The sequence below is a fragment of the Marmota monax genome, unplaced genomic scaffold (assembly GCF_021218885.2).
Source record: "Marmota monax isolate L192 unplaced genomic scaffold, Marmota_monax_Labrador192_F-V1.1 WCK01_AAM20220418_F8-fsc00030, whole genome shotgun sequence".
Classification (NCBI taxonomy): domain Eukaryota; kingdom Metazoa; phylum Chordata; class Mammalia; order Rodentia; family Sciuridae; genus Marmota; species Marmota monax.
In genome coordinates, this window is record NW_026691988.1 from 14,522,902 (window position 1) to 14,550,014 (window position 27,113).

At 39.2% G+C, this 27,113-nt stretch overlaps 1 protein-coding gene across 9 annotated transcripts in view; it reads left to right on the top strand.

The window, feature by feature from the left end:
• The window catches only part of Phactr2 (phosphatase and actin regulator 2), a 267,238-nt gene that overhangs the window by 127,280 nt on the left and 112,845 nt on the right, over positions 1–27,113 (top strand). The window contains exon 1 of one of the 9 annotated variants that reach the window (XM_058581746.1): positions 4,596–4,838. The exons of 7 other annotated variants lie outside the window; for them this stretch is intronic. In XM_058581746.1, coding sequence (XP_058437729.1) covers positions 4,793–4,838 — 46 coding nt within the window. In that variant the 5' untranslated portion in view covers positions 4,596–4,792. Of the gene's footprint in view, positions 1–4,595; positions 4,839–27,113 lie in introns of those variants that run through there. One more of the 9 variants, XM_046450668.2, reaches the window with a different exon arrangement.

Here is a 27,113-nt window from a genome sequence, read left to right on the forward strand (position 1 = left end):
CTTTCCGAATTGTCAAAATAAAAGGTATGGTAAGTAGTTAGTTTGCAACTGCAGTAGGTTACATTTTTAAAAGTAAACACTAGTTACAATCCAGAAAGTCAACTGAAAGCATAATATCCAGTAAAAGTTCAATTTACTTTTAGATGGTCATGGTTTCCTAAGTATTCTGCCCCTTATAAAAATGTACCCAAGTTTTGAAGAAATGCAAAGTTTAAAAAACATTGGAAGAAATTCTAGTACAAAAAAAAAAAAAAAAGGTTGGAGGGAGCCTACCTGAATACTTAAAATTTTTTTGCATATCAGTTTTTAGTTTGAGATTTTTATGTAATATATATGTATTCTTTTACTAATTATTAGAAACTCTTGTTTTAAGAAATTCTTATCAATTAGAAAAAAATTACCTTCCAGCAATTCTATGAAAGGAAGAGAGAAAAGACAGATTCCTGCTTTTTAGTAAATCTGATAATGGTAGGTGAAATAAAATAATTAGCTAAAATGATAGTTTTAGATAATCTATGAGTTTCCTTTGTTTTTTTCTGACAGGTATATGAAGAAAACAAACAGATAAATTTTGGAAAATTCTATTTGGAGAATCAGGCTCAGTGGTATGCACCTATAGTTCCAGCTCCTCAGCAAGCTGAGGCAGGAGGATCACTTAAGCCCAGGAGTTCAAGGCTAGCCAGAGAAACAGAGTGGAACCCTAAAAAAAAAAAAAAAAAAACCGAAAGAGAAAAAAAATCTTTATTTGGAAAATTTCTATGTTTGAGTTCATTTACCGTCCACTGGGAAAGGGTTCTTGCTACAGTTCTCATTAGCCAAGGAAACATCACTAGCTCTATCCTCATGGCCAAATACGGAACTAAGGGTGTCAATTAATGTCATCTTCATGTCCTCGTATGTGCCCACAATCAGCAGCCATCTTAGCTTCCAAGACCACTACTGTCCTGATACCCATCTCATCTGCTGGAACTCTATCTAGTCCTTACTTCCCATCATGAGCCCCCACCCCCAAAACAGTGGGTCCTAGCAGAAAAGGTGCCTGGCATGAATGCTCTTGGGGGAGGAAGGTTCGTGCTTCCTGCCTCTGACTCCAAGCTTAGATTTGGCTACTTGGAAAAGTCTAGTGGTGACTGAAGTTTCAGGATTTGCAGTAGTGGTTGTACTCATTGTCAGCCGTCTTCTTGAGCCACCAAATTGTATGCCTGTAATTTGAATCTTGCCCTGGTAAGAAAGGACTTTTCCACAAAATCTCCATTGGTAAAGTTTAGGTTTATGTCTGCTTTAAATTTTATCTAACAAATATAGTGACTTTTGTCCAGGACAAGTGTAGGTGTCACTCTGGGTACTCCAGATGGATGAGCTTAATCACTCCTGCATCAGACAAGACAGTGAAATCTGTGTTGTAGGGTAAAATACTTGAAAACCTTGTAAGTACTCAGAAGGGGAAATTCCAAGTAATCCCCTCAATTTTGATTTTTTCTAGAAGTAAATGAATAAATCATAATTCTTTCAGGAGTTGAAAAATGTTTAGATGGGTGTTCAGTGGAAAAATAAGTAAATGCCATTATTCTATATTTTTAGGAAAGCTTAATAGAAACTGTTCCTCAAATTCAGTCATGGTATGATTTAATGGCAGTGTATCATACCAGATAGAAGTCATGGTGCATTGAAGACGACTCATCCAGGTTTGTGGGCCAAACTGTTTCGTTTCAAAGACATCTGCAAGCCCATGACTTCAGTTCTGCTAGCTGTTTGGTTGTTGGTAGAATTGACCATTGTTGGAGTATTTACATCATGAAGATCAGCAAACAGTAGAAATCACAAATTGATCTTGTGCTGTCCTCTGTCTCCCACCTCTAGCCTAAACCAGCTGTTAAGCATTTACTAGGATACCATGGGATAAAAGATTGGGTTAGCAATACAGAACAAAGAGTGAGACCAATGGGATAAATGCTGAAGAATTATAAATAGATGGCTTCCTCAGAGTTAGTATTGGCACTAATATTGCTGAGTATTTTTACAAATTCCCTAGAAAGAGGTATACAGAGAAATTACCATATTTTTCAGATGACATTGAGTGTTTCCAGTGTTCAACTATAAACCCATGAGAATAACACCCAGTCCTATTTGTAAAGCTGCACGAGTTCTATTAAGCCAAGAGTAAGACAACTTGGGGAGGAATTACATTAAAATATCCTTGTTAAATGATAACACCTAATCTTTATGTTATGACCTCAAATGGAATTTAGGGACTTCTTTATAGACTTTTCTATCCTCCTTAGCATAATTTGTTAGCTATGATTTTTTTTTTTTAAAGAGCCATTTAAACACCAAGTCCTATCAGTGTGAAAACAGAATAACCATCCCACCCTTATAAAGAAAACTTAGTGGGCTGGGATTGTGGCTCAGCAGTAGAGCACTCACCTAGCACGGGCGGCACCTGGATTCGATCCTCAACACCACATAAAAATAAAGCTATTGTGTTGTGTCCATCTACACCAAGAAATAAATATTTTTTAAAAAGAGAAAATTGCTATTGTGTTGTGTCCATCTACACCAAGAAATAAATATTTTTTAAAAAGAGAAAATTTAGTGAATACTTCCTGCCATTTAGGTTGACATGCTTCAAGGATAATGTAATGGAACTGGAAGAATTTCAGAGAAAATTATGTAACCTGATCAGGGATTATAAGACTCCCAGATGAGGCTAAAGATTCTATTGACTAGGAAATCATGAAAGGTCTTGTATAAGGTAAATATGGATGTATTAAGCAAATCCTGAAAAACTAGAACTGAAGAGCACCCTTGATGTTTATAATAAGAATCTGTAGAAGAAAGGAAAAAAAAAGTACACCATTGTTTTTCAAGGAAAAGAAGTAGTGATAGCAAAAAATAATATTGTACCTCAGTGTTTAACTTTTATCAATTTCTTAAAATTATTATACCTATGTTTTTTTAATGTATAAGATTTAACGTCTATTTTCTGGAATTACTGACCCTCTTTATCAGTTAAGCTCTGTCAATAGGAGGAGTAATAAGACATTCCCTCCTCTGACTTAGATTTAACTATTTTGTTTGTTCCTTAAGGCAACTTAAAGCAAAGATATGGAAGAAAAAGCAAATATAATTGCTTACTTTCACTACTGGATTCCCCAGGTGGACTGTTTTCCTAAAACCCAACGTTTTTGTATTTTGCAAGGAAATTCAGGATTAATTTGATTGCCCTAATTAGAACTCACATTCTGATTAAGTCCCGTTTCATTGGAAATATCATGATTTCTTAGACTAGGGATGTAGCTCAGTGGCAGTGTTTCCCTAGCATGCTCCAAGGATTTGATCCCAGCCCCCTCCCCCAAATCAGGGTTTCTTCAGAGTGAATGAGGCAAAGAGAAGCAGAAAATTGATCACACTATTTTAAGAAAAGGCTCTTCCATAAACCAAAGTTTCTGCTATTTGGGTGTGAAAAAATACAGCAATTTATTTAACAATAATGAAACAAGCATTTTTCAAAAATAAAAATAAAATAAGGCCCTGCCTAATCTTAATACAAATGGTAGGAAAATGATTATGTTTAAAGTATTAAAACTCAGATTATCTTGTAAGACACATATGATAACTGCTTTTTTCATAATTTCAGAGTTGACTAGGATAAACCACGAAATGAAAGCTGGTGTCAGCGACCCACTATATTGCACTTTTGTTTTTCACTTCTTAATGAAGTGTATGCATTTAGAAAGATGCTCATACCAGGACACAGCTCAGTGAATTTTCATAAAATGAACACATTGATGTGACCACTGTTCCATCTAATGCACCATACATATATTAATCCAAATGACTCAATATACTAATCATCAATTGTCAAGATCGAGTATTTATTTGTAATTTTAGTTTTAAGAAAATTGAGATTTAAGAGGATGTTATAGTAGGGTTTACTTCAGCTTTCAGGGGATAGTATCTTTTAGAATATTGATTGTTGTTACTGTTTTTTCACCTTCTGTACATTTTAAACACCTTGTTTAGTGGTGATTCTTGGAGAGACAGGAAATGAACACCCCGGGAGTTTCTGTGGTCCAGCGCTAAGTGCATCATGCTTAGTTGACTTCACACTTGATACCCTCATTTAGATTTGTTGTCCAACCTGAGGCCATTAAGATCGTTTTTTGTTTTAATCATATTTGTTAAAAGGAAGATGATTATTAAAAGGAGCAAACCCCACATCTCGCACATTCAACAGCGCTGCAGTACTTGGGAGTATCAGGAAGGAACTAACTTTCAAGAGAGAAATTTTCTTAAATTAAGTACCGTGACTAAGTACTTTAATTCCTTTTTCTTTTAGCCCTTAAGGATCATTTGACATTGAACCTTTTAAATTAAAGGGGAATATTCTGATAATCTGGTTCTCTACTACCCTGAGGGGGTGCGGGTCTCCCAGCCCCCTGGGTGCCACCGGCCCTGCCCGGGCCTCCCCCAGGACCTTTCTGCAGCTTGTCCCCCCAACCCCACTGCCCCTCCTCCCCTCCCTATCGCCCTGGCCCCCTCCTTTCTCCCTGTGACCCCTGACCCCAGCTAATCTGCATAGAGGAATGACAGGCATCCGCTGGGCTGGATCCGCCGCGCCGGCTACGGCCGGCCGGGCTGGGGACCCGCGCTCTGGAGAAGGTGCGGGGCCGGGCGGGCTGCTCGGCTCGGGAGGGGAAATGGACGCTTGGGAAGCTGTCTGGGAGAGGACCCATGATCGAAGGACCGAAGGAACCGCGTGATCCCTGGACCTGGCCCTGCGACCCTGGCCATGGGCCAGACCTCGGTCTCCACGCTGTCCCCGCAGCCCGGCAGCGGTGAGTCCCGGCGCGCGCGATGCGCTCCCGCAGCGCTGGCGCGGGGCTAGCGGGGCCCCCGGGACAGGCCGGGGCTAGCGGACTCCACGGGTTCCTCTCGGACCCGCCAAGTCCCTCGGAGAAACCCCAGAGGTAGCGCTCGCCAAACTCTTTGTCGTGAAAAGTGGAATGTCTTTTGGGATCTGGCCGATTTTACCTTAAAGGCACAGGCCTCACTTCTGCGCGACATGCTTTGGCTTTGGTTTTTGTCCAAATTTGTTTGGAGCCAGAAACTTACGAGAAACGCCATTTGCGTATTACTGTGTTTTTAAAACGCGAAACTTAGAGAGCAAGAAAAACATGCGAACAGGTTTTTCTGTATTTACCCTTGGCTTCCTAACAGACTAGAACTGAATTCTTTCAAGCTTGTCAACTGATTTATGGTTTGTTTTTCGGAGAAGTGCCGATGGCCTTCTCCTATCCTGGCAGGACGCTGAATACTTAATAACTAACTACCAGAAGAAACCCGTAATTGTTTCAAATCATACTTGTTTTGTTTATGTTAGACACAAACTATAAAGTTAAGGGAAACATCTCATGAACATAGTTCTTGTTCGTTTTATGGAAGTGTGTGTGACGTTTCTGAGTTACAATGCCCTGTTTTAACAGTTTCTTTTTTCCATCTTCTTAAAAAAAAGGAAGGAAGGTACGTCTGGTATTTCCCCAGCTGTATAGAGATAAACACTATTCTATTCGGTGATGTGCCACGTGATTGGATAATGAAATAAATTTGAAAGTTATTGTTTTGATATTTTCCCATCAACAATTAAAAAACCCAGTAACCTCAAAGGAACCATCTATGTTGTTCATTGAGATATGTGATACACTTTTTAAATTGTGCAAACATCAACAGGATCTTGCTGAAAGGAAATGACAAGGCACAGAGGAAGGTTTATTAATCTGCTCCAGGATGTCTAACTAGATAGCATTCTCTCATCCCACCCCCACCCCTCACCCCCAATGGGTTTGTTTATGTTACACAGCTTCAGTCCCTGAAATATCCTAAGCTTCACTGAGGCTTCTGTTAATGCCCCAAAGAATGACCCTCTGTAAGGGAGAGAAATCAATCCAGAAAGGACTGCACCTTCCCTTACAGACAGACCATGACATGGCTACACTGCTGCAAACATCACAAAGACGTCACGTTGATGGCTTTTGAGGGACTGGGGGGTGGGGGGTATTGATTAGGATCTTAAATTTAGAAAAGTGTTGGGTGCAAATAATAGTTTTTTTCTTTGTCTCATTTTAAAGCAGTGTGATGTCTTTCATTTCAAGTAAGAGTTACATTTTTAACTTTCTACACTAAAAAAGATAGAATTAAATCATCACTCCAGTACAACAGGTAGACAGGAAGTAGTGTCCTAAATTTAGTTCGTCACAAAACATTTTTGGAGTGGTTAATGGAAAAGAAAAAGATTTTGCATTTACAAAAATCAAGGAATATGACATAAAAGAAGTGCAGAAAACAAGCAGAATCCTAAATGTAATCATCCTACCTCTTACCAAGCATAGCAGAAAACAAACAACAACAACAAAAACAAAAAACAAATAAAAAACACCCAGAGTGCTGTGACTTCTAATAAAATGACTAACCATATGGACAGATTGCAAAATCTATTTTTTAAAAATATTTTTTAGTTGTAAATGGATCTTTTATTTTATTTTATTTATTTATTTATTTATTTATTTATTTATATGCAGTGCTGAGGATTAAACCCAGGGCCTCACACATGCCAGGCAAGTGTTCTACCACTGAACCACAACTCTAGCCCCCAAATCTATTTTAATAAAAAGTGATTTCAACAACAACAAAAAATATGCTTAATGATAAAAGGTATTTCAGAGAAATAGCCATAGAATGGTGCTATACAAGTGGGTTCTTGGCTTTGTGGATTAAAAGTTTGTGTAGATTGAAAGGACCAGTCCAGATATCTGAATAGAAGACTTTTGCTTTTGGTTTGTCCATTGGAGGAATGACAGTGGTTATAACTTAAGTTGCCATATTTCAGAAGTGGAACAATTTTCTCATGGTATCCACTTTGGATCTCTAAGTCTATGAGATCTGAAGTTTTGTCATCAGGTCCTAAACAAAAACAAAAGCGAAATAACATTTGGTCAGTTTTCTATTGATGTCTGTGTTCTCTGAATCTGGGAATGTCAAGTTCTCTGCTCTTCCAAGTATTCTGTTCACTCCTTGTTAGCTGTTTAACTGGGATTACAAATGCTGTGAAGGTCCTTGTCCTGTTTGATGGCAGCCCTGCTCTAGGTTAAGTCTGGAGCAACTGCTAGGGATTACAGTGTAAGGATGCTTGGGGAAAACAACCTGCTTGAGTCTGGGACATCGATAACACAGCGTCCAACAGTTCCTCTTTTCCCTCCATTTGAGCTTTTGTAAAAAAAAAAAAAAAAAAAAAAATCTTATCTTCATTGTAACCATAGTTTAGCTTGTTTCTCCTCTTTTGATTTCAGGCTCTTTTCATCTTTTCCCTTTAGGGCTGTGCCTGTTTTTCTGGTTTCTACGAAAACTCAAGTTATTTCTGAAAATAAGTGGTCAGACCACATTTGTTTTAAAAAGTTGTCTTCTAGGGGCTGAGGCTGTGGCTCAGTGGTAGAGCGCTTGCCTAGCATGTGTGAGGCACTGGGTTTGATTCTCAGCACCACATATACAACTAAATGAATAAAAATAAGGGTCTATACATCTAAAAAATATTTTTAAAAAGACAACTTTATTGACATGTAACTCACATACCCTAAAGTCCACCTACTGGCATACAAAATATTGTTTTTTTAGTATATTCACAGTGTTGTGATACATTGGTCCCTATTTCCACCCTACTCACTTGCCTGCTCCACCCCAATTAAATACTAATCTACTTTTTGTTTCCATAGATTTGTGTACATGGAACCATTACATGTCATTTTGTGAATGGCTTCTTTAAGTTGACATGTTTTCAGGGCTGCCTATGTTATAGTAGTATCAGTACTTCATTTATTTTTTTATTTTTTATTTTTGAGAGAGAGAGAGAGATTCTTTTAATATTTACTTTTTAGTTTTTGGTGGATACAACATCTTTATTTTATTTTTATGTGGTGCTGAGGATCGAACCCAGTGCCCCGCACATGCCAGGCGAGCGCACTACCGCTTGAGCCACATCCCCAGCCCTTCATTTATTTTTTGTTGCCAAATAATATTCCACTGTATGAGTAGACCACATTTTGTTTATCTGTTCATCAGGGTTATTTCTACTTTCTTGGGTATTATGAATAATACTTGTAGGAATTATTGGTAAAGATTTATTTTTATTTCTCTGTAGTATATAACTGGGAGTGAATTGCTGGGTCACATGATAGGTAATTCTGTATTACCTTTTTAGGAACTGACAGACAATTTTCCAAAGTGACTAGCTGTGCACTCTTATTCCCTCCAGCAGTGTATGAAGGTTCCAAATCCTTCACATCCTTGCCAACAACACTTGTTATTGTCTAGCTTTTTTTTTTTTTTTTTTTTTTTGCCCTAGCTATCCTTCTGAATGCCAAGTTGTATATTGTGGGTTTTTTTTTTTTTTTTGGTACTGGGGATTGAACCTAGGGGCATTTTACCACTGAGATACATCCCTAGGTTTTAAATTTTCATTTTGAGACAGGGTCTTGCTAAATTGCTAAGAGCCTTGCTGAGTTGCTGAGGCTGACCTCAAACTTGCCATCCTCTTGCTTCAGACTCCTGAGTTGCTGGGATTATGGGTCTACACCATTGTCCCTGGCCTTATTGTGGTTTTGATCGGCTTTTCTCTAATTGCTAATTGCACTAAGCATCTTTTTATGTGCTTGTTGGCCATTTTTAGATCTTCTTTGGGAAAATGTCTATTCAGAACCTTTGCCTAATTTTAATTGGGTAATTTGACTTTCTGTTATTAAGTTTTTAAAACCCATTTCTGGATAAAATATTATTCAAATTGGACTACAGATTTTAAACATGGATTGAATGTGAGTCTCTTATCAGAAATATGATTTGCAAATATTTTCTACTGTTTTCCTGGTTGTGTTTTCAACTCAATAGGATGATTTTCAGCTCACAGTTTTAAGGGTTTTTTTTGATGTTGTTGTTTTTAGTTTTTGATGTCATATCTAAGAAACCATTGCCTAACCAAAGCCAGAAAGTATATAGTCCTATGTTTCTTCTAAGAGTTCTATAGTTTTAGCTCTTACATCTAGGTTGGTTACACATTTTGCAGGGTTTCCACTTCATTCTTTGTATTGGATATCCAGTTGTCTCAGCAACATTAGTCATAAAGATGATTCTTTCCCTATTGACTCACCTTGGCACTCTTGTAGAATATTATTTGACTGGGATTTTGATAGGTCGTGTTGAACCTGTAGTTCAATTTAGTTACTATTGCCATCTTAGCAATGTGAAATCTTCTAATCCATTAACACAGAGGTCTTTCTGTTTATTTAGATCTTTTAAAATTTCTTTCTACGGTTTTGTATTTTTCAGTGTATTGGTCTTGCCTTCCCTTGTTAAAGTTCTCCCTAAGTATCTTATTGTTTTTGATGCTAATACAAATGAAATTCTGTTCTTTTTCTTTCTTTCTTTTAACTTTTTTTAAATTATTTTTTTTCTAATTAGTTATACATGACAGCGGAATGCATTTCGTTTCTTTATACACAAATGTATATACACGTTGTACACAACTTTTTATTTCTATGGTTGTACACGATGCAGAGTCCCACCATCTGTGCAATCATACATGTACCTAGGAAAATGATGTCCATCTTATTTTACCATCTTACTTACCCCCATGCTCCCTGCCTTCCCTCGCTCTCCTTTACCCAATCCAAAAGTTTCTCCATTCTTCCCATGCCCCCTCCCCGCAATATGGATCAGCATCCATTTATCAGAGGGAACATTCTGCCTTTGGTTTTTTGGGATTGGTTTACTTCACTTAGCATTATAATCTCCAAGTCCATTCATTTACCTGCAAATGCCATAATTTTATTCTCTTTTAATGCTGAGTTATATTCCATTGTATATGTGTGTGTGTGTGTATGTGTGTGTTTTCACAGTTTCTTTACCCATTCTTCTATTGAAGGGCATCTAGGTTAGCTCCACAGTTTAGCTACACTGTAGTATGCTGATTTTTGAAATTCTATTCTTAGTTCATTTTCAGAATGTTCATTGCTGGTGTTTAGAAATAAGGAAAAAAAGATTTTTGTACATTTATCTTATAACTTGCAACCCTGCTGAACTGCAAATAGTTTTTTTAGTATATTCCTTTGGATTTTATATATATATATATATATATATATATATATATATATGATCATACTACATAAAAGATCTATATACAAGGTCATGTACAAAGAGAAAATTTTACTTCTTCCTTTGCAGTTTGGATGGTATTTCTTTCTTGTCTAATGGCCCTGTCTAAAACCTGTAGAATAAATACAAATAGCAGGAGTGAACATTTTGTTTTATTCTTGATTTAAGAGGTGGAATAGTCTGTCACCATTAAGTATAATGTTAGCTGTGCCTTTTTTCATAGATGTTCTTTGTCAAAAAGTTCCCTACTGTTCCTGGTTTGTGGGTATCTTACCATGAAAGGATTGGCAAACACAAGTCTTGTGAAAGGCTTTTTTTTCTGCCTCTTCTGAAAAGATTAATGGCTTTCGTTCTTCATTTTATTAATATAACATGTGACATTAATTGATGTTGGGATGTCAAAGCATCCTTGCATTTGGGGATAAATTGTTTGGGTATGGTGAATAATGCAAGATTAGGTTTGCCATTATTTTATTGACTATTGAATCTATTATTTCTAAGTACAGGCTAAACAGGTATCTGCATAGGGTGGTTCTAGTACCTTCTGGCTTCATGCCCAAGGAAGGCTAAAACTTCTGTTTGTTTCATTGCCAAGTACAAGGCATGAAGATTGAGCTCAGTATTTCTTGAATATATGAATAAACCTATAAGTATTCTCAATGATAGCTTCACTACTTTAAGGCAATGATGTGTGAATGAGACGTATGTATTCTTTTTATTTTTTTTATGACCTCAGAAATTATGTTACTCTGGCCCCATTATCGGAAGGGTGGTGTCTGCATCTAGTAACTATTTCCCCTTTTTCAATCCTATCTACCCTCCTTGTGCCACAGACCCTTTTTTGGTTACTTTTCCTTAGCCCTTAGGTTGGAAGGCCAGTGTCTCCACTTCTAAGAGAAAGGGAAACAAGTGAATGCAGGGTGCAGGATCACACTAGATTGCAGTAGAACCTGTATCTATCTGTCTGTGTTTTGGAGTTTCTGGTTTTGTTGAAGTCCCTGTATATCTTTTCCAGAATATTTATCCATTTCCTTGTAAACCAGGCATAGAAAGAAATCATAGAGGCAAAATAATTTGTTTCTTTTAATGAAAAGAATATGCACATGGTCAAAAGTCAAACATTACAAGACTACTTAGGATAAAAATGAGTTTATTGGCTAGGTGCAGTGATGCACACCTGTAATCCCAGTGGCTCAGGAGGCTGAGACAGAAGGATCGCAAGTTCAAAGCCAGCCTCAGCAGTTTAGCAAGGTGCTAAGCAACTCAGTGAGACCTGTCTCTAAGTAAGATACAAAATAGGGCTGGGGATGTGGCTCAGTGGTCAGGTGTCCCTGAGTTCAATCCTGATGCTCCTTCTCCCCCCAAAATGAGTTTACTGCCAGGCATGGTGGTACACGCTTATAATCCCAGCTATTCGAAAGGCAGAGGGTGAGGCAGGAGGGAGTTTGAGGCAATTTAGTGAGAACTTATCTCAAACTCACTAACTAACTAACTAAATAAATAAGAATTAACTTCCTCCTAGATTTCTCAGCCCTCAACCCAGCATGAACAATTTTGTTTTCATTTCACACATTTTACATATGTGCCTTTATTAAAACATAAACAAGATATACTCTACTTATTCTTCTGTACTTTGGGATTTTTCATGTGATAGGGCTTGAAAATATTTCCATATTGACCCCTTTACTCCTATAAACAAAAAATATTTTAGTATGTGACTATATAGAAATTTCCTTTAAAAGAACCCTATATATTTTTAATTAATTAATTAAATTTTTGGTGGTATTGGGAATTGAACCCATGGATGCTCTACCACTGAGCTTTATCCCCTCCCATTTTGACAATTCTTATTTTGATCAAGGGTCTTGTTCAATTGCCCAGACTGACCTATTACTTATAATCTCCTGAAGCCTGGCTTGGAACACTATATGTTTATATTTTATGCTTGTGTTTTTATATCATTTCTGGGTTCTTCTTGCATGTGTGTGCCGTTATGAACAATGGTGAAATGAATATCCTTATCTAAACATCTTGGTCTACATACACCCATAAAACCTAGCAGTGGAGTTGCTGGGTCAAAAGATTTCTGTGTTTTCTATTGACAGACTTTGTCAGATTACTCCCAAAGAGCCTCTCTCAATGTCACTGTTTACTGTATGAGAACTGTTATTTTCTGCACTCTCATATTTCCGTACATCAGGGTCTCTCTTAGCCCATATTGTGCTTTGTGAGAAATAAAAGTCACTTCCTCAGAATGAGGCAGCCCTGCAGGCCCATGGCTTAGCAAGTGGGACGTCCACAGGAACTGGCTTCCCACTTACTCTGTCATCCAGGTGCCCCTTGTGCACTGGAATGTGACCACAATATTGTGCAAAAAGAAGTTTTTAGAATCTTAGTAAATCCCTATGTAAAAAAAAAAATGGCATCCCTTTTTGATTGTGAGTGAAGTCAAAACATTTATAGTTCTTTTCCTCTGAATTGCGCATTTGTAGTCTTTGGCTATTTTTATGGTTTCTTACGGATTAGTATGTTACGGTGATTTGCCTCGTGTCTATCATACGTCTTTGATTTGTTTGCACATATTTTTCCCATGTTTGTCTTGCACCGTAAGTTTGTTTGCAGTATCTTTTCACATAAGAACTTTAAGTTTTTAATGGAGTCCGATTGATTAAGCCTTTTCTTTCTTACAAATTAGGGTTATTAAGCAACATGTTTCCTCTGCTGTTTGTCTCTTATTTCAATATTTGATCTCCAATTTATACTGGCTTATGATGAAAAGATTTGATGATCTAAAATTTTTAGACAGCTCCATGGCAAAAAAATTCAAAAAGACGGAAAAAAAAACTACCTCTACCACCAAAAACCAAACATGCCCACCCTGTCATCAGCAAATTGAAAAGGAAAATCTTAAAGCTGAAAGAGATATTTATTTGTACTATATATGGAAAATGATGATTAACTTCCTTAATGTAGTAAGACCTCTTAACAACCAGTAAGAAAAAGGTAAACACCCAGATAGAAAAACAAATTAAGGACATGAACGGGCAGTTCTCAAAATATCTAATGGACCAGGGACTATTCAAACGCTTTGCTCGAATTAAGTTTTAAGTCCTAACAACATTCAGATTACAGACCCCATCTTATAGATCAGAAAAACTGACACAAGAGTTAAGTAACCTGCCCATGTTACTTGACCCAAGAAGAAACAGAAGAGACCAATTGGTATATGAAACTTGAAGCATTTATATGAAAAAAATATATGGGATGCCATTGGTCACCTATGAATTTAGAAAATGAGTGATTTTCCCAGGATATGATTAGCTTGTGGTAATTTTAATTGGGACAAGCTATCAGGACAGCAGTTTATATATATATTAAATACTTATTTTTTTCAATATATTTATTTATTTATTTTTATGTGGTGCTGAGGATCGAACCCAGGGCCTCGCATGTGTTAGGCGAGTGCTCTACTGCTGAGCCATAACCCCAGCCCTCAATATATATATTTTTAAATCCTTAAAATTTCCATACATCCAGACCTAGCAGTTACACTTCTAGTAAAGAAAGTCACTTGTTGCTCACTGGAACAGTGTTTATCAAAGCTAAAATTGGAAAATAATCTAGAAGTCAAATATCAAGAGCTTTATCAAATTAATTGAGATCAGTCATATAATAGAATAAGCCATCTGAAGAAGATGTGCAAAAAAGTTTAAAAAGGTGATTTTCATGATAAATAACATCAAAATGTAAAAAAGCAGGTTTCAGGAGTAATATGATTTCCTTTGGAGGTGGTGTGGCAGCAGTGGCCTTCCTCTATGTGGTCCCAGCCAAGGTTACAGCATGCAGTATCCACCTAGGCCTCCACTAGAATTAAAGACTGTCACCCACCATGGTCTCTGCTTGTCCCCAGCTATGTGAACGCTGAGCTTTACCTTCAATGCTGTTTTTCAACTATTTTTTTTCCTTGCAAATTCAATGATGAAAACAGAAACATAGGTCCTAATATAGCCATCTTCCTTAAGGTTTAATTTTCTTCCTAGTGTGTTTGATTACAATGAAAATATTGCTCACTCTTTTTTTTTTTTTAATGTTTTACTTTGAGGCAGGGTCTCACTGCGTCCTTAGGGCTTTGCTAAGTTGCTGAGTCTGACCTCGCACTTGGTGATCCTCCTGCCTCAGTCTCCCGAGTTGCTGGGATTACAGGTGTGCACCACTGTGCCAAGCCAGGCTACTCAGTTTTAAAGAAAGAAAATAAGCAGAAAGTTGGACATTACCTTTGGTCCATTGCTCATCAGGTCTGATCCATAAGGAACATCACAAATATATTTAGTTTTATTTTATCTTCAGCAGTGTGAAAAAACAATAATGGATGGGCAAGTCAGATTTTGTCTATTTCCTACTTAAAGGCATTTTAAGAAAGAACATAAACCTGGGTTGTTGTCCTATAATTAAGCCTGTTTATTTCAAATAGAGGAAAAATTCTAGCATGTTTTCTTTTCTCGGGGGACTTTAATATAACAGACCAACTGCTAGTCTTATTCTTAGGAGAAAAGATTAATATTTAACTGATGTAAAAGTGATATTGAGGTAAAAATAGTCTTAAGAAAATAAATACTTCTTTTTCCCTCCACTCCCCCATCTGAAGCAGGGGAACAAAAAACAAAAGCCACAGTAATCCAGAAGGGAACGGGCAAGTGACATTACTTATCAAAAGGTTGGTCTGACCATTATCAGTTATATTTATAAACTGCCCCTTGGTTTATTTTCATTTCAAGGAACTGGATATTTTTACTCACATAAACCTTCTGGCAAGTTTAACACTGTAGCCTTTAAACACTAAGGAAATTTGGGTTGCCAAAGAGAAGGCTGAAGTGCTATTTTGTTTAAGAATATCTTGGAAAGCTACGCAGTACTGCTTGGTGGGTGTATTCCTGCAGATCTGCTTATTTTATGGGGGGATATGAAGAGGGAGAAAGAGTGGCTCCTTTATCTAACAAGAGGCTCCTCAGCTAAAGGTATGATGTGTAAGGTGCTGTGCTGAGCTGTGGGGTGGGGGGGATCAAAACCTAGGCCCTCCCCACAGGTCTGAGACTAGCAGATGCTTAGTGGAGATGTGAGAGGGAAGGGAAGGGACAGCTAGAGAACTCTGGAGACACAGTCAAAGGGTTTGAGGGGATGTGTCTGCCTGCCACATGCAGCATAGATTTCACAGAGATGGATGGTGGTGCCCAGGGGCAGACAGGCCACAGGGATCCAACGGGACAAAAGGAACACTTGATCTAGGGAGATGGCTGGAGAAATGGGAGTATGTTGCCCAAATTTGTGAGTCTGCCACTCTGACCTGTCTTTAAGTTCTAGGTTCAAATCTGTAACTGATTTGCTTGACGGGTTTGTTTGAGTACTTTGTGGGCATCTCCGTGGTAACATTTCTAAATAGAAGGATTGGTTTTGAGCCCCCAAACCAGTGCTTCCCTTGACTTTCTGCATTTTACCAAATGATACTCCCAGCCACTCCCTTATACTAGCCAAAAAATCTAGGAATCATCCTGTGGTTTTTCCCTTTCTCCTCCACATCCATCCATCAGCATGTCCTGTTCATTTTGCCTCCAAAATATATCTCAAGATCATTCTCTTCTTCCTGTCTCTACTGCCTGCCACCAGCCAAGCCCTGGTCATCCATTTTTCTGGACAACTGCAGAGATTCCAGACAATCTCATGCTTTTGGTCCTACCCTTCTGCAGTTCATTTTTTTGCACAACAGCTTAAGTAATTCTTTAGAGCATAAATCATGTTACTTCCTTACTCTAAACCTTGCTGTCTTCCCTTTGCATGTAGAATGAAATCCAGATTTCCCAGTCTGGCCCTCAAGTCTCCACATGATCCTCCATGACCGCTGCCCACCTCTGTGACCTCATCTCCCACCACTTTGCCCCAGGTCCCCTGTCTGCTGCTACAGTCTCTGCCTTTTTCAGTCATCAAAACCTGGACTCTCTTCTACCCGTAGACTTCTGCAGTTGGGGCTCCTGTTGGAGACACTCTTCCCCTGACTCTACAAAACTGGCTCTTTATTTCATCTCCACCATTTTCCCCTTGTGGAGACCTTACCTACTTTCTCCTCTAGGATAGCCTGCAGCCACAGCCCTCTGTATTGTCTGGCACTTATCACTCAGATTATCTCATTTATGTTTATTTGTTTATTGTCTCCCTTCACTGGAACATAAGATCCACCAGCTACGGACACTCTCTGTCTTATTCACCAGTGTATCCTCCATCTACTTTTTCCTACCCATGTGCCTGACACAAAATCTCTGTCAAATAAATGAGCTGCTCTGGTTGGCTGGGTCCTCTATTAGCAGAGTGGTGGGAACTGAGTAGAAAGTTAACAGCCTCCAAGAAATGGTGAGTGTTTGAGGCCAGGTCTTTAGTATTTACCTCCAGTCTCTAAGTGGCATGGTTATGTGGCCACTTATTGATTCTTCAGCTCCACACATTACCTGCTCACCTCACAGTATGGAAAACTGAAGATGGGGCTCCCTTTGTCTCACTGTCCCAACCCAATCCCATCTTTCCTGTCCTGTTTCCTCATCTTCCCAGCATGTCTGTGCTGCACTGTGATCAGCTCAGTGGTCCAGGTACCTGCGTAGGAGCTGATGGCAGCTGAGCCATGTGGTGTGGCGTCATGTTGCTTTTACTTCTCTACACAGCTTCTGTTCCCCTGATGATCTTCTGCATGTGCTTGACTGGTGTTCCCACCTTTGTCAGGTTATGTAAATCTCTTTTCAATATGTTCAGACACTTGGGTTCTTCTTTGAGTTCATCTAAGCAGTTTATCCATAGTCTTTGCCCTCTTCCCATTTGGACAGGATTTTCTCTAAGCTGCTGCCCAGCTGTTGCCTTGGGTTCTCTCAGCACCACGCCCTGGAGTTCCTTCCACTTCCTTCTTGTGCTGATTCTCCAGATTGCTGGATCCCACATCTTTTTTTTTTCCTGGATATATTTCCTTATTTTGGCAGAGCACGCAAGGAGAGTCTTGAGAAAGGCTCCTGGGGTAAATATTTTTTTGATTCCTTGTATTAGAAAGTGCCTTTCCTTTGGCTTCATGCTCGGTTGATAGCTTGGCTGGATCATAAGGTAGAAAAGCAAACTTGCTGTAATAAGCACAAACAGCCACCATCACTTACAATTAATCTTGATTACCATTTTCCCCAATGTGAAAGACTTTTTTTTTAATTTCTGTAACAAATTGCTTTTTAACTCATTTCAAAAGACTTTCTTGGACGATTGTCACACAGGATCTCAACTTTGACCTGGCTTGTTGCACTAGCCTAAAAAACATTTTACGAAAGTTTAAAAGTTTTGTGGGGAAATAGACTAATTTAAAAAATATGTTTACTGTGGTATTAATGTGCTGACATTTTAAAAATGATTTACTACTTAAGGTCGGCATAGAATAACTGTAGTTTCCCTATTTTTGTGTGTTTTTGTTTTAACAGTACATTTACTTTTCAGTATGCATATCCCTGTAAAATTGGGGGGTGTTATAAACTGTGGGGTGACATTTCACAAGTTTATGCAATTATGAGAATTACCTACGGTGCTTGGCAAACTACTTATTTCAGGGTTTCATATTCTAGATCTAGAATCTTTTGGAGAGGGGCCTCCGAGTGGTTTTCATAATCATTCTAGGAGTTTCTTAAACTGAGGCACATTCTCTGGAAAATACATTCTAGGGCAGCAGGATTTTGAAAATGATGAAAATTTTACTTCACGAACTGCCTATCTTTCTCATTACTAGAGGTAAAAGTTACAAAGTGTTCAGAGCCTGATACTCTTTACTTCATGCACTGCTGAATTTGGCCATTAGTATTAGCTTCCCAGGAGCAGATATTCCCCTTGTCGAGTATTGTTTTGGGATTCTGACATGATCTCGTCAGAAAACTTTTGGCTGTGTACATTTTTCATTAATATTATTAGCAGCAAAGTAACCCAGTTCCCTCAGCAGCCATGTTTGAAATAACTGCGGGACACGGAAGGTGAAGAAGTCATCACACAATGGCAGTGGCCTAGGGAAGGCTTGTAGAATCTCTGCCTTTTGCTTTTCAAGAGGCTCCTGTGAGCTCCTTCTGAGGTGGCTGCATGCTGATTGTTTAAGGGAGGAACCAAAGTCAAAGACCAGATGAAAACAGGTGTTTCACAATGAGTGGGAGGAACTGCAAGAAGGGTTTTAGTGCAGCACCTTTCTAGAAAGGAGGCTGAGCCCTTTTCCCTTATGGAAATGTGGGCAGCATTTTCTGTAAACTCCAAAAGGAAGCAATCATTTATTTAAAAATTCTTTTCATATGTTCCTTATTAAACAATGTATGGCTTTTAATTTTCGCCTCTGTACGTCAGGGGGCATTCCTTTCAATGTTATGCCTCTTCGCAGAACATAGCCCAGTGTGAAGCAAATTCCATTGAGTCTTAATTGGGTCCTCTAAAAGCTTTTTCTGATGGTTGCTCAGCCCCCTGTGGAAGGCCTCTGTTTGTTGTCTGAGGTGTGTGCTGAACACTGCCATGGAGCAGGGAGGCCACCAGCTCTGGGGGTGGGCTCACAGGATGATTCAGGAGTGCTGTCACCAATTTCTTCCATTTGAGGGATTTTGTGTTTCTCAAAATGTCTTCCACATCTGTAAGACTAACTTGTGCTGACCTGCCAACCTGTTTACTGAAGAGCTGGGTGAGGACGGAGACTTGGAATGAACCAGGACAAGTTAGGTGAGCCCCTGCTGACGGTTCCTGTCGGCCCTGCAGAGCTGTACTTCATCTTCCCGGGGCTCCGGGGGCTGGCCTGGTGCACCTGTGCACATCCAGTGTTCTCTTGCTTGGAAGGGACCTGACTGTCCGTTTTCAAATGCAAACATGAAAAGAATAAAACCCAAACATGAGATTTTGAAAGGAATTTAGAAGTGTACTCTTTTAAAAAACTGAATTCCCTTCAGTCGTCCAACCACAGCTTGTGAGAACACATGCATGCCTCAGTTTACAGATGAGGACATTTTAATTTCATAAAGCCATTTAAAGTGTTCATAGCAGAAGGCTTCAGAGAATCTTTCTTTTTCTCTCTTTTAAGTGGGTTGAGGGTGAGGTTGAAAGCTATGTACTATTTTCACTTCACTTTCAACCTACTAATAAAAACTTACAGACCAAAGTGAATGTCTGTATTGGTGTGGTAGGGCTGCTATAACAAAGGACCCCAGTCTGGGTGACTTAAAAACAGAAATTTAGTCGGGTGTCTGGTGCATGCCTATAATCTCAGCAGTTTGGGAGGCTGAGGCAGGAGGATTATGAGTTCAAAGCCAGCCTCAGCAAAAGCAAGGCACTGAGCAACTCAGTGAGACCCTGTCTCTAAATAAAATACAAAATAGGGCCGGGGATGTGGCTTAGTGGTTGAGTGCCCCTGAATTCAGTCCCTGGTACCCCCCCAAAAAAAATAAAAATCAAAAAAATTCATTTGCTCAGAGTTCTGGAGTCTGGAAGTCCAAGGGGTCAGCAGGGTTACTTTTTGCTGAGGCTTCCCTTGTTGGCTTGTAGACAGCCAACTTCTCTCTGTGACCTCACATGGTTATCCCTTTGCACACAAATCTGTGTCTGAATTTCCTCTTCTTACAAGGACCCCAGTCCTATTGGATGACATCAGTCTACCCCAATTGGCTTTTAAAGAGCCTGTATCCAACTGTGGTCACATTCTGAGGTACTGGAGGTTAGGGCTTCAACATATGAATTTGGAGTGGAGAGGGACACAGTTCAGCCCACAGCTTTGTCCTTAAAACCAGTGTTCACACCAGTATGCATAGACATGTAGATTTATTGTCTTCTTTCTGGCTTCTTCAATTTAATCCCTTAACCTTTTATAGTCTCTTCCCACTCAGCCACGGTGCCATACAGGGAGTAGAGGTGAGATGAATGAGAAGATGCGCAGAAGTGACTTTCAGCACTGGAAATTAGCCAGTGTCACTAGGCGATGTCACTTTGAAAGTAAAGCCCAAGAAGTAAAGGGCATATGGGGTAAAAGTAGAAAATGATATATGTGAACATCATGTTTCGGCTATAATTGTGTAGGAAATGGTGAGCAGTATCTTTTGATTGAGTAATGCTGTGAAGGAAACCAATAATAGTTATCAGGATTCCAATCCTAAGCCACGCACCTATAACCCCTGGTTCTTGGGAGGCTGAGGCAAAAGGATCATAAGTTTCAGGCCAGCCTGGGCAACTTGGCGAGACCCTGTCTCGAAATGAAAAATAAAAACGGTTGAGGGCATAGCTTAGTGGTAGAGCACCACTGGGTTCAATCACCTGTGCAGCAAAAAAAATTTTCAATCCCATTATTGTGGTCAGTAACTGTGTATGTGCCGCTTGACTGGTTTTATAATCTTCTTTGAGGTCTTGGGATGTGAGGCATTCTATTTAGAAAGTGTGTTCCCACATGTCACTCTGGGTATCCCTTTCCTTTTCTGTGTTTGATTTTTCTTACCTTGTGTGCTTTCAGTGTCTTAGGCATGTTTGATACCCAGCAGATTGACATGTCTCTTCACAAAGAGCCTCTAAAATAAGAAAGACAATGAACAGGGATGCTGGAGAATGATGGTGTTTAAACACCTGTCAGAGTAAAGCCAGAACAAGAATGCTCTTGCCAGAAAATGTAGCAGATTCACTGAGACAGGTTGGTAGTTCAAGATGACTCATATGTAGGTAATTGCATTTGTGCTCTGGCTCTACATATTGTCAGATACCTAGCAGGCTTCTCATGATGGCCTCCTAACTCTGGTTAAATTTCATAGAAACTCTTAATGGGGACAGTCAGTGGTCAGTTTGGGTGCACTGCCACATTGTCACAAGAAATGAAGGTAGTGATTTAAAAGCACATTCATCTCCTATTTCTTTTCAGTGCTGGGGATTGAACTCAGGGCCTTATGCATGCTAGGCAAGCACTCTGTTGCTGAGCTGCAATCTCAGTCTTCAAAATCCCTTATTAAAAATAGAGCATGTCTCTCAAGCCATCTCAGCACAAAAGTAAGATTTGGGTGCAGCAGAGTCTAGCAATCCTCATTCCTTTGGTAAAAGGATTTAAAACCCCCAATAACCTCAGAAATTAATTTTATAGCATCTCCTTGGACCAGGAGTTGGTAGAAGTAAGTTAGACCTTGACATGACTGAGATGCAAAGCATTCCCCCAAAAGCTGCGTGCAAGACCCAGTTCTTTTGGGACCTGATCTGAATCCAGATAATGATGAGGTGGGCGTGGGGTGAGGGTGTGAGAAAGTCTTAGCCAAATTTCCATGCCTGTTAGCTGTGCCTCTGTCATTTTAGTCTTTGAAGACATTTTGCAGATTAGAATATGCGAACATTCAATCTAAGGAAGGTTAAAAGTCACAGAACATTGGTGTTTTTCCAAGTGAGAACAATTCACTTGGATCCAAGACCCTATTTCAGATTCAAAACTTACTGTCATATGGGTTACAAATGAAGTCTTACTGTATAGAATGCAAATAACTGTAAACATTTAATTAGCAATTACTTGTAGTTTTAAAGTCTTATTTTTATTTTGGGGTATTCTAATCCTGTGGTCAGAAAGAGCACTATAAAAGGGATCATAGAAGGGGAAGGACCCAGAATAAACCAAAGCCACTTTAATAATGATTTCTTAGACAGTCTCCTGGGTAATGATTCTTGTAGTGCCAAAGTCCTTTTAGACTTAGACATCTACATTGAGTTTAACCCATTTTTCCCTGTCACCCCCCATAAGGAACACCTATAAGAAATTTGAATTGAGGAACAAATAAACCAGTTATGGTCACTTTGAAATAAATGCCTTTAGAGTTCTATTATTTTGAAAAAAAAAATAATGGGTGAAGGATTAGAGCACTTGCAAAACCTATGTATTTCCACATGTATACAAATATAAATATAAAGAGTATATTAAGTTCTAGTTTATAGTTTCCAACCTATTTGAATACGCCTGTGTCAATTTTGTTGAAATATTTACAGATTGAAAACTTGAAACTTAAAGGGTTAAAAGTGGTCTTAAATGGTCTGAGGTTGATGAAATCATGGATCAAAACTTTTTTTTCCCTCTTTTCAGATTTTGACATTAGGCATATTTGGAAATGTGCAAAATGCAACTTCCTTTGTTTGGCAGCTGTAGCAACACACCTTATAAAGTGCAGCCTTTTCGAAACCCAAAAGCAACATCAACTTGTATCTGACTCAACGTAGACCGTTCCTAGTCAGATTCTCAGTACAATCCATTAGGTGTTGTATTAACCAGCATGCAGCCAGACTTTTGAATACATTGGTTTTTTTTTCTTACATACATGACAATAGTGGAATACATTGTTTTTTGTTTGCTCATTTTCTTTTGCTCTTTCGCTTGCCTGTCTCCCTCCCTCCCTCCCTCCCTCCCTCCCTTCCTTCCTTCCTTCCTTCCTTCCTTCCTTCCTTCTTTTCTTTTTCAGCTACAAGCATTGAAATAAAACCAGCAACTTCCCAGATGGTAGGTAAGAACCAAATCTCTCGTTCTTGTAGGTCATGTCAGCCTTCTTATTCAGTTCCTTTCTTTAATGGAGGGCATTTGTGCTCCAGGGTGGTGGTGATTTCTTTTGAGTGTCAGTTGGTCTCAGTGGCTCCTGGCTATTGTCTTGAGGTTAGTGGAAGAAGCAGGTGTGTACTCTGGGTGGGTATATAGGAGTCTATTTTCCAGGGTGTTTTTGTTTTCCTGAAGACTTCTCAAAGAGCAAGAAAATGTTTGCCAAAATAATTCACTGTTCCACTCACTGATTCCAACTCATGCATAATCCACCCTCTACTTTTATACCCTAAACTCCTTGATTGCCCTTTTTCCACTTCCATATATTGTTTTTTGTGTTATCTCTATTAACCCTAGCTGCAGTCCATTCTGTGCATGAGGAAGAGACTCTGAAAGGTTGAATTAGGTTAACAGCTAGGAAGTGGAGGATCAGATTATTAAATTTATGTCTCTCTGGCCATAGAAGCCCATGTTTTTTTCTCCACAGTACTCAGAGGTCTGGGTATATACTAAAAATGAATATTTCTTGTTTTTTAAGCATACAAAGAATCATACTGCGTTGCCAAATAGCCAGAGAAATAAACAAAACACACTGTTTTCTGACTACTCTGGAAGCTTGGATATGGAAATGCCTAAGTGTGAACCATCTCCATCCATTTCTGTCTGCTGCCTGGGAGACTCGTCAAACAGCAGAGATTCAGTTCTCAGTTGAAGGGTGGGATGGGAGGTGTAGTGTGGTCTCTTTAGATTGGAACAAAAATGTGTTGCTGGTTGCCAGTCTTAAAGAAGGAGTCCTAGTGATCCAGCGTGTTATGGCACATGCTCAGCTGTTTGCCAACACTGAGCTACTGCATGAAATAACTTTATCTTTTAGCTCTACTAGATTCTCCAGCTTAAGTGAATTGAAAGTCTAAAGCATTGATTCTCAGCCAAGAATCTGTAATCATGTTTAATCAAATAATGTTAAGTAAAAAATACATTTTTAATTATGGAAAGGGAAAGGGACATTGGTGGAGAGGATAAGTGAGGATAGAAGGGAGGATGGATGTGCTTAAGATGCAGTATATTGCATGTATGGAAATGTCACAGTGAAACTCCTTAACTTGTACAGTTAATATGTGTTCATAATAAGAAACAAAGTAAACAACCAAAAGGCCATTTTAGAGTTTCTATATTGTATCATACTTTTTTAAGAGATTCAAATTCCCATGTGTGATGCTTTAAAAAAAAATGGAAAAAACAAAAACAATTTGGATTTCAATCCAATGTAGTCAGGTAATCTCCTCTTCTGCTTTCTTTACTTTTCTTTCTTTTCTTCCTGAACTTCTCCAGTTAGGGGAAAGAAGGTAAGGACAAGAAGCATCTGAGATGCCTAATAAGAGTGTTTAGTGGAAGAAAGAACTGTTAATGGAGTGGGTGGGCATGGGATGGAGAGACTCTTGAAAAAATTCATGTTCACCGCTCATCACTGTGGGAAAACAGAAACTTCTTAAAAGATTATTTCACATATAAATTCTTCCAGCTGTTTTTCAATTATTTGTCTTTGATGAAGTGTCTTTAAATTCTACTGTAAGCAGCAATTAAGTGTTCACTTACCTGAAAAATATGTCACCCCGCCTGTACTGTTCTTATGAGTGTTAATCATCTTTCCTGCTGGCTTTGATAGTTTCCCAATTTCAAACGTTAGTGTTTGTTATATTATCTTTCAAAATGTTTGGAATTCTACAGGAAGGCACTGTTAGAAACAGTTTCCTCTGTGGGAATAGTCTAAAGACCTACTTGAATAAATCATAGCCTAGCTAGGCCAGACCCTGCAAATGATTGCTACACATGACTTACATTTTCATTTTTCAAATATTAATTAAGGACCTTCTGGGTTATAGGTATAGTATGGGGGCATCCCCAAAATGAAAACCAGTTTGTCCCTCATCTCATGGGACTCCTGATATAATGGGAAAGATTATTTTTTCTTCATAATGAGACAGTCTTTGCCCCTATTCACTTAATTACAACAACTAAAAATTATTTTTATGGCTTCTGGAAAAGTTGGTGAACTACATCTAGCTACTTTTGAAGTGCAGTTACGTACTTTTCCCCGCCACTGTAGCACACGGTCAACATTCCTTCAATATTAAAAATCTTAATAAAAATGATATGAGAAAAGAATTTTGGAATAAGCTCAGTGGCTGGATAGTGTCCAGATTGGATTCAGGAGCTTTCCGAGTGCTGTGATACCCAAGTCCTGCTGGTGGGACTCGTTTCCTGGAAAGCTTGCTCAACATGCATGCCGTTCTAAAAAAGAACCAGAATAGGACATCCTGCAGGTGGGATCTCCTCGGTGATCCATGCGGGAGAGGAAAAGATACAAAGTCAACACTGAAGATATCATTATCATAAACTTGGTTTTTAAAAAACTAGTGGGATTGTTTCTCTCTCAAGAACATTAGGTGTACAAACTAAGGAATGTTAATCCTCAGTGACTTTTAAATAGTTTCCTATTTAATTTGAACAGGTTATTTCCACCTTTTAAGCAAATTTATGAAAATAGCCTAAAATTATGAAACCCTGGAACAATTTTACCCCCAATTTTTTACTCATAATTGGGAGACTTTTGCGCCATTCATGTCAGGGGAACTACTCTCTTGGAGTTACCTACACTCCTCTGCCCGCATTACCTGCTGTGAGTCTAGGTTGGAATGAGGGTTGCTTCACTAGTGTCATCCTCCATCACTGACCATAAGCTCCCTAAGGGCAGAGATCAGCTCCACATAGAACCTTCTTTACAATGGTTGCTCAGTAAATTGATTGTGACTGAAATGCTTCCATTCCATAGTAGGCACATTTTTCTACATGGGCATCTTTTTATAGACTTCCTCCTCCTCTTCCTTGCCTTATCTGAAACCTGGCTGTCCTTGGTAGTAGCACAGCTTCTCTGATAAAGCTGTTTAATGGAGGCTCTGTGGTCCTTTGCCCCTTATACCACAGGCACCATTGACGTTGCCCCAGCTTCCCAGTGCCATTTTCTACCATCTTGTTCCAGGACTGTGCACACCTTCATTTGAAGTACATCCCATCCTGCCAAGTATTCTTGCTACCATCTCCAGACTACCATCTCATCTTCCTATGCACCAGATGAGATTCAGGCTTACCCTCTCCACCTCATCTTCCTATTACTCAAAGAAACTCAGTCTCCCTGTGGCTGGTCTGGCATTCTGGCTGGTGCAGTACTGTAGCCCTTCTGTCTCATCTTCACCCTCTCCACCCCTGAGGCTCCTTCTCCTCATCCCATAAACATTCTTGAGTGTCCTTCACACTTTGTGAATTTTAAACAAACAGCAAACAGAACCTTTTCTTATACTGGATCAAACTCAATGCCAAAAAAAGTTCAAGGTTCCTTATTGCGCAAAGCCCACTTGCTCCTAAATGTAATTGTTTCTCTGAGAATTTACCCCTGGCCCTCAACAGCTGCTTTTGTTTGGAAGATTCCACCAAACTTCACTCCAACTTTTTGCTAGTGTGTCAGTAATGAATTTCTGACTGTCTGTTGGACCTCTTCCCTTGGATGTCCTGCCAACACCTGAAGTTCATAATGTCTAAACACGATCTGAAGGTCTTTCCTCCAAGTCTTCTTTCCTCCTGACATCCCACTCCACCCCTGTGGAAGCTCAGGCCATGGAGTCCTCTGTGACTTCTCCAGGCAGTTCCTCGGACTCTTTCTCTGCAATGTCCCTTGGATCCATTCATCACTTTCAGCCCTTTTCCACTGCTCCTCTCCAAGTTCAGATGCCTGGGATGTTGCAGTCACCTCTTAATCGAACTACAAGTATATAAATCTGGGTGCCTTGGGAACACCACATGACAAATTGACATAAATTCTTCTCTGTGGAATCTATCTCCCGGCATCCTGCTTTCCATTGTATATGCTGCACATTTCACCTCTGCCCTGGGGAGAGAGTCCAGAGTGCTACATGTGGCCACCTCTTTGTAGAACCAGGCATGAGGACTTGGTGTGACTGCCAGGGAACTGTTGGACATGCAGACAGGGTCAGTCATGTTATATGTAGATTCTCAGGGCCCTTACTTTTCCACCAGCCTTTTGACGAAAGACATTGGTTCAGATTTAATGTGTTACTTTTTAATAATATTTCTGTTACTTTCATCCTCCTTAGGAATTTTTTTTTGTCATTTTGTCAGAAGCAAAAATTTAGTCACTTACTTAAAAAATCACGATGATTTTATTGGATTTTATTTTACAATTATATGGAAGGCCTGCTGGCCCCTCTCCTGTGGTTCCATTCACCTGTGCACAGGCTCAGCACAGGCAGGGCGATCATTATCCTAATACGGGTGGATC